This window comes from Neodiprion virginianus, chromosome 4 (assembly GCF_021901495.1).
Source record: "Neodiprion virginianus isolate iyNeoVirg1 chromosome 4, iyNeoVirg1.1, whole genome shotgun sequence".
Taxonomy (NCBI): domain Eukaryota; kingdom Metazoa; phylum Arthropoda; class Insecta; order Hymenoptera; family Diprionidae; genus Neodiprion; species Neodiprion virginianus.
In genome coordinates, this window is record NC_060880.1 from 31,728,746 (window position 1) to 31,741,305 (window position 12,560).

Consider the following 12,560-nt stretch of genomic DNA (forward strand, 5'->3'; position numbering starts at 1 on the left):
GTGCAAATAGCCGCGAAAAATTTCGATGTATATCTCATAATTACATTCTGATTTCAAGAATTCTCAACCGTCTCTATAATTAATTCCTCTTCATTACTGCTCCGTGTAATGAATGTAATGCAGACTTGTAAGAAAGCAAATCTAGTCTCAAATATATCAGACTGTTTGGAGCCGCCATTCGAGACCTGCGGAACCTTGATAATATGTTCGAAGAACTTTCAAATTTCCTGCGATACACAGCAGAAATTTTGAATGTTTGGCTGCGGGTATTACACTAAACACATTCATACGTTTCCGAGATTTAACGTTATTTACAATATTTCGACGCTAGTAACGCGCAGTAATAACGAAATCCGTATTCCTATTTTGTAAATACAAAAGAGAGGATTTTTATTATTCTAAAGAGACATTAACTAGATACTTACGATTACAAATAATATGAAAACAGAAGAAAATGTCCACATTATTTTCCTTATCAAGATCACAAAACTGTAATAATATTTTTGACTTATAGGTAAGAAAACAATTTGCATATTCTACTATGGCATAATACATTGTGTAAACACCTATAACTACAGTAGACTCTCTCAATAGGGCCGCTTCCCCCCACTACTCCAATTGAACAAACCGTGGTTGCGGTTTTGCCATCAGATACTCTCGCGATATTATACAGCCCAGTAAATAAGTAATATGGGGTGCAAAAAATGAGAAACATGGGATAATTTCAGGACTATAATAAGTATATTTAAGGCTGTGAGAAAACTTGACAAAAACTGCATAAATCATTAAAAAACAGTCTATAAGTCAAGATACGTAATTATTTGTACATGCGTACATTAACTACGAACGTGGTAGAACAAAGTACAGGTTCAAGTAATTAGGTTTGGTGGTAAAAGTATTTTAGTCTTTTCAATTTTGACGTGTTGAGAACCGTCGGCATATTTTTATACATTATGTCGACTTTTCTCTTAGTACATATTGCTTCAATGGCCGTAATTACATTGTACATTTGTAAAGCCGTTTATTAAAACTTAAAGAAAACCAGGCATATTATAATGGTACATTACGTCAGAAGATGACTATCGGCTTCATTCTCGTCTCTATACTTTTGTCCCGATTTTCAGGTCAATAAACGAAGCCGTTACATCTGAGTCGGGCATAAACAATATTGTAGCATGCCCGTGTTTGCACTATTTTCCAAACTTACGATATTACTACATGATTAAAATTTTGTTGGTTTCGACAGTCAGTGATGTAATATTTTATTATCTTATGACAACCTAACAATAATAATTAATTAGAGGCATTTATGTATAATAATTGTAATTGAAAGTGTTAATTGTTAAATTTATATCTGTAAAATTTATATATACATATATTATTTTTGTTTTTTTTTTTTTAATTTTTTAAGAAACCTGATGATGGCAGGCGGGGTCCTGCCGAAACGTCGTAAATTCTCTATGAACTGCATCTTGTCATCACTGACTGTCGAAAGCAACGAAATTTTAATCATACAACCAATACAGTCACGAACTTCTAACTCATCTCAAATATTACTACAGTCCAAAAAAGATGTGCACGTAAGCACTTCACCCTTCCGGTTCTATCAACTTATCGTTAAGTCGACAACGCAATCGCTAGGGGGTTGAACTAAACATTTCGAAAAGAACCGCTGTCAGAGGTAACGAACTCTACCTCCAAATTTTTGCTGGACTAGAAATTTGCGCTCATCGCATAAAAATGATCATTAACCATAATATGTGTGTGCGTTTAATACTGTCAAAATCAGTCCGTCGGTAGTTTTGAAATGAGAAAATTCTATAATTCGATTCGTAGCAACGTTTTTACAGTTTGTAAATATAATGATATAGTAATGCGGTATAGATCAACACAATATATAAAGTATGCTATGTCACACTGCGTTTGATGTAACGCACAATAATTGATGAAAGAATGGTGAAATTTTTCAAACACGTGCTAGGTAAGGTGGATTTTCGAAGCGTGTCGGGCGTGCGTAATGTGCCCGTTTCTGAACGGTACGGTAAAACGACGCTGGCGCACTCGCTTACCTGAACTTCACAATTGGGTACACTCCGGCTATCTCGGCTACTGCCTACTTTGTACTCGTATTCGTGCGAACGCAGCACTTACTTTTGCGGCCCACGCTGCAAACTCGACACTCGTTGGAAATTACCCACTTTCCGCAATTGTAACAGAGTATACTATTTATTGTAACCATTGACTTTACTCCTCCTCAACCAAGGGCGCAAAATTTACATTGCGATAATTTCGGTTCACTACTGCTAAACACAATGTCAGGAATAGCAGTAGTGTGAAAAAACTAGCCGAAAGAAGAAAAACAGGTGATGGATAAATCGGTGGTAAATAATGAGAATAAATTAGCGTGTACAGTGGAGCTCCGGCCAACGGACTCAATGTTTCCAGCGACGAGGTAAGAGAAAATACTTTACCTAAAAATCTCAATATTAATCTTTTTTCCAAACGTATATTTTTATCTATCTCATGATGTAACTTAACTGGGCAATCGTGAAACTCACCAATATCTTTAGCAGGTACAGACTTTGATATGGTAGATCGCATAACTGGTCCTGTTGCTCCATTAAAAAATCCAATAAACGACGAGAGATACATGTGCCAACCTTCTGTTGCAAAGGCTTTTGTAAGTGCACCACCCAGGCATGATGTGAGTGCTATACCAGTTATTAAACTATCTGGAAAATCTGAAATTATAATTTAATTAAATCATTCGTGCAACGTTCCTCCCATATTTTCATTCTTTTTGCCACATCATTTTTCGCTTTCTTCTGATCAACCTCGTAATACAACGATGATGACTCAAGTTACCTAAAATACGACTGAACAACGAGACGCCGACAATCATACATGGGATACTCAAAAGAACAGCTGTCCCACTAAAATAGGAATAACGTTGAACATCCCAGCCCAGTCGCTCTCTTGTAAAGAGAAAACTTATGCTGACTTCCCCTTCAAGAACCATTATGGACAGGGCAAGAATGCAAATTGCAAGCCAGACGACCGGTCGAAAAAAGCCATCTCGCTTCTCGACAGCGCTTGAAACAAGCTCTTGAACTGACGAGATTTTGAACAGTCCACGTATCGATTCCTGCGGTAGCATCATCACATTTAATATGAATATACGCTAACACCTTGGATAATACGTAGCGATAATTAGAGAAGATATTGACCTTAGAGGTATCTTGTACTGTTTCTTGGACAAAAAAGTAAATGTAAAGTAGTGCCAGCATACAGCAGATTGCCGCTGTACTAAATACAGCAGTATAACCACTGGTTTTAAAAATCAGAGGTCCAGTAAAGATGCCAAATAAAACTCCAGTATAAACTGAGGCTTGCAGCCAAGCCAAGAGCATAGTTCTGTCTTTTTCTGCAGAAGTGTCAGCGATATGACACATCGATGCTATTATCACGGCACCTAATCCACCCAAAGCAGATGCCGGTACCGAAGGAATCAAGAAATACCAAGGATTCATGTTCCAATTACACATGAAAGTGAGTGATATGTAGAATATGGTAAAACCTGCGGACGCAACATTGGCAATCAAATGTTATAACTATTAGCTAATAGTTTTCAGAGATACAATGCACTCAGTCTATGTTTAAAGAAAAACTTAAAGCTCACCCGCAAACCCGGATAGAAAAAGCGGCCTCCTTCCAGCTCGATCACTCCAAGGACCAAGGAATAGAGAAAGTATTGCTGGTAGCACACTTTCGATCAAAGACTTTGCCAACACAATCATGCTTACATGAGCTTCCACTTGGGCCTCTACATCTATTGCTTCAGAACTACTGGCATTTGTGCGAAGAATACTGCACTCCGTGTGATTTGTATTTGGTGAAAATAGACACGCCCGATACACTATTAAGTCCGTCAGGACTGTACCTGTGAATTGAAATAATGTTTATCATTATGCTTCGTGGTACAAAATATAAATCACATGATATCAAGCAGCCTTTGTCAGAGGTGGCATCATGGAATTGTATGAAATTTTGAACATAAGGTAAGGGAAAGAAATTGTCACTACTTAAATTGTCACTTTTTTTTACAATTACCAAAGCCGATTCTACATGTGATATCTAAACCGAACAACGATGACCAGAACTTTTTTTGCCCTATGCGGTAACAAAGGCAAGAAAAGTATTCCTACAATAAGTGGTAACTCAATCACTGGAATACATTTCTTGGCATCATTGATAAGTAGGAAAAAACCTTTTTTTGGGTATTTGTATTCGGTATTGTATGTAGAACTGGGTTGCTACGGTATTTTCACATCGGTGAGGCGTAGGCTTCGGTAATAGTCAAAAAAAAGTAGTAACATTTAATCTGGTCGGTCAACGTTGACTCAGCATGCTTTTACGATGTTTCGAGCAGGATGTGGCTGACAAGAGTATTTACGAGAATCGGAATAATTCATTCTTGAAACTTCGAGTTGACTTGGAATTTTTCGCTCGAAAGTCCACTCTGGTCAGCTTACGATAACACCGAATGAATATCTTAGTGTGCCAACTATCATCTATGTCATCTATTTATTTTGCTGCCACACAAGCTTTGAGCATACATTTTGCAGATTATTCAATTATTAATTCATGTGATAATTGATCAGTCTCAATTGACTAGAGCGCACTTCCTAACATCAAAAGGATCACATCTAGAAAAAATATCAAATTGAAATAATGTGATGGATTCTTATAGCATATGCTTTTAAATCAGTCACGTGACCCCGTGCTCGAAACACCTCAACGAAAAAAAAAACAGTATTTATTGATGCTTGTTTTGAGATTTGCATTGAAAAAACGCTTGCAATATTACTCGATTGGGTCGCAGGTGGGAAAAGTTTTATTACAATTATGTACATTACAAATTATTATCTTTTTACAAACATTGAGAAATAGAAAAATTAGACGGATATTCAACTTCTGTTCGCAGTAAAAAATCATCAAAGTTGCATATAAGCAACTTTGGTGGATTGAAAATCTGCCAAATAGTAGTGCCAGTTTCGGCGGCAAAAAGTGATTTTTAATCACGAGTGGTTGCAGCCAGTCGGTGTTACCGGGCGCATGTGATTGGTTACCATCTATCGTAGACGGATTTTCATTCGCTCTGAGACAAACTGCTGACAGTGAGGTCGGACGATTAACAACCAGCTATGGTCGATGGTAAATGAGACCAGCGATAAGGTCATTTGGTTGATAACTGCACGAAGTTCTGAAGCTTCAATGGACTATGACTAATGAGGATGAGTTTCTTTATTGCATAAAATAATATAGTCGCTACGACTCCATCGCATCATTAAACCTGGATTCAAAAAGAATTAACCAATCGCAACAGCGTTATAAAAGAATGCACCAATACGATTAATTGTAGCTCCAGGAGTATAAATCCGGAGCAGGTGCGATAGAGACGTAGTCTGTACAGAGGCGACGTGGGAGACACGTCGAAAACAGTAGATGAGTAAAAAGAAAATACAAGGCATTTTCGTCGGTATGTCAGTTAACCACGCCGGCACTGCGAAACGCGCAATGTCCGACAGGCTGATTATACAGCCACAGAAACAAAAGTGTCTGGTCGAGCGAACTAGACCACCAATACCTATACCGATGTCTTTAGACAACCGGAAGTTGAATCCGGTTTCAGAATTGCTCCATCACCCCCAGATTTTTAGTTATGTCTGGGGTATGGCATTTTGATCAAGTTCTGGCTGTAGCCGAGCGATTCTGATATCGGATTCGAAATCGGCACGCTCAAAAACATGCCTATAGTAGTGGTGGTGGTCTCATCCGCCCGAGCAGACACATATTTTTTGTGGCTGTATTATTATGATGGGTGTCGCGGACCCGGATGATAACAGTTTTTAATAATCACCTAGATTGCAACGTGCCTGAAATTTTTTTTCAACGCAACGATAGCAAAGCTACGACGTATTGATATTGATATTAAATACCAGCTGTGTTCTCAATTGCTGTATAAATTAGATCGAATTATTTTTAGAAAGGTTCTCGAAATTACAAGAGAATTATTTGCTGTACGTAGATTATTCTCAGCAGATATTCGGTGACAAGTCAACGGGAGTATGAAGCGGTGGAATATAGACTTTTTGCACGGACACAGTTCGTTGTTTTCGGAAAATATAGTTATGTGTCAATGCCTAGGTAGAATACTATGCGAATCAAGGCTTGATTACAAAGTGCGGAGTGTAAGAAAAGATTTAAACAATCACAATTGTGAGATATAGGATCGGAATTTTTTGTCCGCGTCAATCATTGCGGAAGCTGTAGTTACAGAATGACCAAATCGCATCCGTGCCTACCAAGTAACGAAACCAACTTCGAAAACAAAACATTAAATTTTCAAACCTGTCAATGCATTTGAGAACATTAGTAATGTCACTGGAGGTCCCAATACGAAAAACCGGCGATGCCCTTTTACGGCAGGACCCACAATTTCTGTGTCCGCCATATCTTTGAATGTTGAATCCTTACGGACAGCGATCAGTGAAGGACCGTCTGTATTGGATCAGCTTGAAATTATCCTCAATTTGGAGTAACCTGTGTTACAGATATAACTTTTATCACCAATTTTAAACAGTTTAGATGAAAACGTGGCTGACACGTTTACAGCAACAAGCACTACTGATCGTTTGCATACCACTGGTGACTGAACGAATGATAAACGATCGCTACCAGCCGAACACAAAAGAAATCCAACATATGTGCAGTTTATTCAATACGGCGCACATACAGTTACTTATAAGCCAGTGTTTTTAAAAATGTAAACATGTATATACTTGAGCTAATTTGCAGGGGAATAAGTAACCGCAGATCCCACGTCCTTGATTTCTGAACCATTCGCTTTGCCATTCTTATGTTAATTATAATTGAGACTACGTATGGTTTTTATCCCCTCCACGACCACCGCCAAACCATGTTCAACAATAAGACTTATTTTGAAACGGGTAATTTTCTTTCAGGTTATGCTATATTAATTCCTGTTTTGCTTCACTAAAACCTGTAAATTGTTTTGATCCATTCGCTCATATTTTCGTCCCTGGAGATTGAATCTATTCGCATCCAGTATTATACTGTGTGATTGCCGCTCAAATTTATTTCGCAATCGATTTATAACTTAGTAGTATCTAATACAGTTTATAGGATAAATTTCAATATTATCAGTCAATTAGTATAATTTATTACGAATATCATTCGATCGGTATTCTCTCTCGAGTCAGGCTTGTGGAAAAAAGATTGTAGTTAAACGTCAGTTCTGTTAAGGTCACATACCATATCCGGTTCTAGAGTATATATATATATATATATATATATATATATATAAATAAATAAAGGTATTAGTTGTACGCGGAGGGAGAAAATAAACAGATTCTACTCAAAAGTGCAGAAAAAGAGGGACAAATCAGGTTTTTCGGTAAAATATACTTCGTAAAATGCATAATATACCCTAAAAATCGTGAAAATCACTGTGTGCGGACTAAAATCTGCTACATTTATAGTAAAAAATATAATTGACATGGGTATTTTTTACCAAAAACACTAATGCGTCCCTCGTTTCCTGTGAATTTGAGTAAAATATGCTCTTTCATTATCTCAGTGTACAGAAAATAAAAAAAAAATCTCATCAACGTGCGGTTCATATCGTCAGTGATTATTCTGGATTCTATATTTAAAATAATTATAGATAAAATTTTTAAAACAGATCACTTGTACTTCATACAGTTAGCTAGCGTATCGAAGTCCACTTGGTGAACATTTGCGTCAATCATTTATTCCATATTAGCAGTCCGTCGCGGTTCACCCCACCAATATTTTTAAATACTTCTTGTAGCAAAACTATTAGATACAGCGTTGTCTGAACTTCAGTCAACGGATATACATAGCTATATACTTTCGGGGGCTTTTTTGCAGAGCTCATCGAGATCTTGAAAACTCTCCAACGTAACTATCCTCTATCTCTAACAATAAGAGTTCAGTCAGCGTTCGCATAAGTTGCGTGATCCCGTTCTGACTTGGTTTACAGATGCAGTTATATCTCCAAAACTATTGATTTCGTTGTAACTAAACAAAGCCTAAAGTGCAAACCTATTGTGAAACAAAAATCGGTTCGGTAGTTGTGGAATTTATAAGCGACATTATACGGACAGGCAAATGGATGTTGAATTTTATATTATTATTATTATTATTATTGATCAGAGATGACAAGAGATAGAGAAGACTTAATGCAGATAGTTTTCGATAGTAAAATATTATCTGGCATATCTGGGACGATTAGTGGCAAAGCTAGATCACATTGTTTGTCGGGTTTTACGTCATTGCAGGGTTTACGAACTTTAATCGTCATGGCATGCGAGATGGCATGTCAGTGGCGTATAATTATCAGCTTTCGGGCAATTAATAATAATAGAGAGTGAATTTTATAGTTGCCGTATTTGTAGTTACTTGATCTCCTCCTTCTGTTACGTAGGGCGGCGCGAACAGTTTTTGGAAAAAAAATAAATAGCACAATGCACTGCGAATCGACTGGTAGTCAATGCTGATATCAGCGAACGAACGCGTCATATCTCTTTACTTCGATTGTCATCCAAACCAATGTAAGGTATATTATACAGCGCTAAAGTAGCACACTCATTCCTAAAAGTAGATACTCCGCAGTTGTAGATACGTGACAAACACATCGCAAACAAATCACGTATGTGTACGTTTTTCTAGGGATTGGTCGTATTGGTGAATGCCTGCTGTGCAAACTGAATGGCTCGCGTACTGGCAAAAATTCAACTTACGTATCTATAGATCTGCCTGGTGACGCTTTCCAAACATACTCACGCACAGTTTTCGTTGTACGCACTACGCGAGTTGCGACATAACCTCACTAGTGAGATCTTTTAGTTTATATTTTTGATCTCTTTCATCGAATGTAACCAAGCGTAGATAAAATCAAGCCAAGCGTAATTGTGTTAGCGACAAGTACTTATCGTCATTATTGTTATATTTGGCCATGAGTTGCAATGATGGCGAAGATGAGCGTCCAGTTACACCCCTGGAATCAGACTGTTGTGGATACGGGTGTAATCCTTGTATACATGACGTTCATCGAGATTTGATTGATAAATGGGAGAGAAGACGGATATCAGAAGCAGGGTTTTCTGTCCGAAAGAATGTTTTATCGCTTACAAAATACAAATCTTTTGTCATTTCCGAATTAAAACAAGCCTGCGCTAATTGTATTTTCATCCGATTGAACTACGGAGGTGAAAATTAATTTTTAACAAATCCGTAGTCTGCAGACTGTCCGAACTACGGAATAAGAAAGTCACTCAACAATAAAACTGTTGTTCAAGGTTTAGAAGATGCAGATACACAATTATTTTTAAGTCCTGGTCAACATGTGATACTGCGTACCTCAATCTCATCGAGACCCTACACCCCAATATCATGGACTACTAACTCGTTACTTCTCTTAGTTAAAATATATTCTAATGGAAAATTTAGCAAATCTTTAGGACAAATGAAAGTTGGCGAAGATATCGAAGTTAGAGGCCCTTATGGAGAATTTCGTTATCAGCCTAATAGGTGGGCTTTTGATTGATAGCTTTAGTTTTCTCACTACTTCAACAACTTGAGGTAAATTTTGTTTTTCAGCTTTGAAGAAATCCTTATGCTCAGTATTGGAACTGGTATAGCAGCCCTGTATCCAATTGCAAAATCAATAGTCGATGACGAATTGGAAGAAAGCAGGATACATTTGATATGCGGATTCAAGTCGCATGCTCACATCCCTTTGGCCAACGAATTGCGTGACTTATCACATTATTGGAACTTTTCTTGTACAATTAAACTGTCCCAAATAGGTTGGTCCAAACATATGTCATATTTGTTCAAGTTATAATTCCGGTAGAGCAATCTAATCCATTGCTATGATTTTTTTTATTTTCAAACTATTTCAGATAGCGCTAAAAGAATAAACGGCGTTAGAATAGAAAGCAGTCACTTAGAGGAGAACACTGTAACAAGATTCTTAGAATCTCGGTCACCAAAATCTACTCTAGTGCTAATTTGTGGTACTCCAGAGTTTAATAAAGCTGCTACTCAATGGATTTCAGCTTTAAAATTTATCAATTTTCACGTTTTTGATTGATGATGAATACTCTAGGTTTATCAATTGAAATCTTATAAACTAATTTTATTTTATATATAGATGAGTATATTTTTCATAGATAATCCATTGAAGTCTTAAAGAAAATAGTATATTAACGAAAGTCACCTGACTTATTGACTTTCAAGGGAATTGGGGAAGTGGATGAATACATGTTGAAAAACTGACGAGTAATGTCAGTGTCACGGTAATAAACTCTTAAATTATTGACAATTTGTGTAATGCCCTATTCTACAGGACACGATATGTTTTGCCCGCAATGTGGGCAAGCGCCATGCAGTTGATTGAATACCACTTGATTGCCAGGTATTGCTTGTAGCCACTGCAAGAAACGAGATGATAATTTTGTTAAAATCTTTTATGCTCTACAGAGAAAAATTTCCATCAAACTAAATAAATAATTTTTTCCAAATAAAAATGCTCCGTCAACTATAAATAAGGTGTAATGGCGTTTATAAGGGTACATGTTTGCGTCAAAAATTATTTAAGAAGTACTTTCATGCACCTGCAATAGGCACGCTGTATGAAACTGCTTCCCACACGTATTATTGTTGCATACTTTCTCAGGTAATTCATTGTCATTCAGTTCTAGTGAAAAACAAATGCAGCATTCCTCATCATTGAAGAGACCACTGTCGCATTGCTTCTCATCTTTTGTCAGTGTTGCCTGAGGAAATTCTTCCAAATTTAATAGAATCCGTAAATTTTCAGATAGACTGTTGCTCGGATCCCATAACTGAAAATTTTGTTGCAGATTTGTACAAGTCTGTACTTAATCCCCTTATATTTTACAGATTCTTCAGTAAATGTACCTCAAAATTTCCTGACACTATTTCTCTGTACTTTGCTACTTCTGAATCACTACCCAATATTTTAATAGCTGGAAGACTGGTTGGCTGGAGTGGATTAATGTTTATCAGAATGGATAAAGATGAGTTAATTTTTATTCTTCGATAGACATGATGAGGCATTGGTATAAGCGGATCGATTACCCAACAATTTCTGAAAGTTAACGAAAAACAGTATTTTAGTTCAATTTCAGATCCAGTTAAATTCTGTAACATGTAGAACATACCTGTCAATATCTTTCAAATGTTCCCAAACATTTTCCAATGATTCTACTTGCTTATCAAGTTTATTTCCTGCGTCATGCAAGCTCATTGTTGCGCCAACAACAAGTTCGCATCCTTGTAACTGTGCCAGATCACTAGAAACGATTTTCCAAGTATCTGAACATCTCGCATCACGTTGTAACCTGACTCTAATATTTTTTGATACTAATTCAATGAGATTTAATCCATGACTCGTTGAAAGCCTTACGTCCTGTAATTGAATTCGGGATGTCTTAATAGAACCATTTGATAATAATTCATTAAGTCAAGATCTAATCATAAAACAAGGACTCTAAGTTGATGAATTAGACTTGAAATATTTCTCAAAGTATCAGTTATTCAAATATTTCTTCAAGACGCAAAAGCTTTATAAGAATATCAAACATATTCAAACTTCGAAAGATGTGCACTACTAAATCACGATTCCCGCTGTAAGATTAAATTTGTTCTAGTTGATGTGCATTAAATTTTTATTTATACGCACGCACGGGGAATGTGTCATGGCTTCTAGTTCAGAGATAATTGAGTGGTTGTTGATGCTTGTCAGACAAGGAAGGTGACTGTGCAAGGCTTCTCCCTAAGAAATGAAAGTGATATGCGTGTTTATACAAGGATAAAATAGGACGAGGCTAAAGTTAGTTTTCAAAATATGAGTAGGTTTCATTAATTATGGTTTACTACATTTTAGACAATCTTAAATATGCGAAGCATCAATTTTTCCTAAGCCTACATTATCATAGTAACATTACTAACTTCAACCTCATAAGACAGGTACGACTTTTACATGCAATTTTAAATATGAAACGCACAATCAATACTTGCAGCTGTTTTAAGAATGAAGTAACTGTAACTGCACTTTCTATCAGTATTCTTGATTTCCTGCTGAAATCCCTGTGGCATAAAATTTCTGGATTCTTTCCAAAGCTAAGAGTAGCCCCATTCAATGCGGGGAAATTTGGTAGGGTCAGTTTGATCCTAACTTTACTTTTCTCAGCTGCATTCACAGTGACGCTTAACATTCCCTCCCACGTTACTGGATTGTTTGAAACCAGTATTAACTCAGGATGCCGGCTAATTATTTCCGAACATTCGTGCGGATCCATTATTAGTTTCAAATTATAAACTTTTAAGAATGTCACCAGAATTGAGATTATCTTAATTTTAATGCCGTCGTATAATCATTATAACGAAGTAACTTTGCATACCGATATTGACGTTTTTAATATCAT

At 36.7% G+C, this 12,560-nt stretch overlaps 3 protein-coding genes across 11 annotated transcripts; 1 reads left to right on the forward strand and 2 right to left on the reverse strand.

Moving 5' to 3' along the window:
• Positions 1-1,314: 1,314 nt before the first annotated feature.
• Positions 1,315-8,865, reverse strand: LOC124302710 (proton-coupled folate transporter-like). 5 transcript variants are annotated; one of them, XM_046759157.1, is made up of 7 exons: positions 8,847-8,865; positions 6,412-6,603; positions 3,680-3,940; positions 3,228-3,577; positions 2,866-3,145; positions 2,559-2,741; positions 1,315-2,471 (listed from the first exon to the last, which is right to left on the reverse strand). In XM_046759157.1, the coding sequence occupies exons 2-7, from the start codon at positions 6,512-6,514 to the stop codon at positions 2,245-2,247; spliced, it is 1,404 nt and encodes a 467-aa protein (XP_046615113.1). In that variant the 5' UTR covers positions 6,515-6,603; positions 8,847-8,865; the 3' UTR covers positions 1,315-2,244. The 5 variants fall into 5 exon arrangements, with proteins under 5 accessions (XP_046615113.1, XP_046615107.1, XP_046615111.1 ...); XM_046759151.1 differs by lacking the exon at positions 8,847-8,865 and adding an exon at positions 8,506-8,635; XM_046759155.1 differs by lacking the exon at positions 8,847-8,865 and adding an exon at positions 8,491-8,614.
• LOC124302714 (NADH-cytochrome b5 reductase-like) lies at positions 8,536-10,432 on the forward strand. Of its 3 annotated transcripts, XM_046759164.1 has the most exons (5): positions 8,536-8,657; positions 8,776-9,314; positions 9,405-9,636; positions 9,706-9,914; positions 10,011-10,432. In XM_046759164.1, exons 2-5 carry the CDS (start codon positions 9,062-9,064, stop codon positions 10,199-10,201), a joined length of 885 nt encoding a protein of 294 aa, XP_046615120.1. In that variant the 5' UTR covers positions 8,536-8,657; positions 8,776-9,061; the 3' UTR covers positions 10,202-10,432. The 3 variants fall into 3 exon arrangements, with proteins under 3 accessions (XP_046615120.1, XP_046615119.1, XP_046615121.1); XM_046759163.1 differs by lacking the exon at positions 8,536-8,657 and having other exon boundaries at positions 8,692-9,314; XM_046759165.1 differs by lacking the exon at positions 8,536-8,657 and having other exon boundaries at positions 8,692-9,314; positions 10,281-10,432.
• Positions 9,972-12,434, reverse strand: LOC124302712 (E3 ubiquitin-protein ligase FANCL). Of its 3 annotated transcripts, none has more exons than XM_046759161.1 (6): positions 12,141-12,434; positions 11,816-11,908; positions 11,295-11,542; positions 11,032-11,221; positions 10,779-10,955; positions 9,972-10,541 (listed from the first exon to the last, which is right to left on the reverse strand). In XM_046759161.1, the coding sequence occupies exons 1-6, from the start codon at positions 12,432-12,434 to the stop codon at positions 10,446-10,448; spliced, it is 1,098 nt and encodes a 365-aa protein (XP_046615117.1). In that variant the 3' UTR covers positions 9,972-10,445. The 3 variants fall into 3 exon arrangements, with proteins under 3 accessions (XP_046615117.1, XP_046615116.1, XP_046615118.1); XM_046759160.1 differs by having other exon boundaries at positions 10,725-10,955; XM_046759162.1 differs by having other exon boundaries at positions 10,725-10,955; positions 12,154-12,365.
• Between the last annotated feature and the right edge of the window lie 126 nt (positions 12,435-12,560).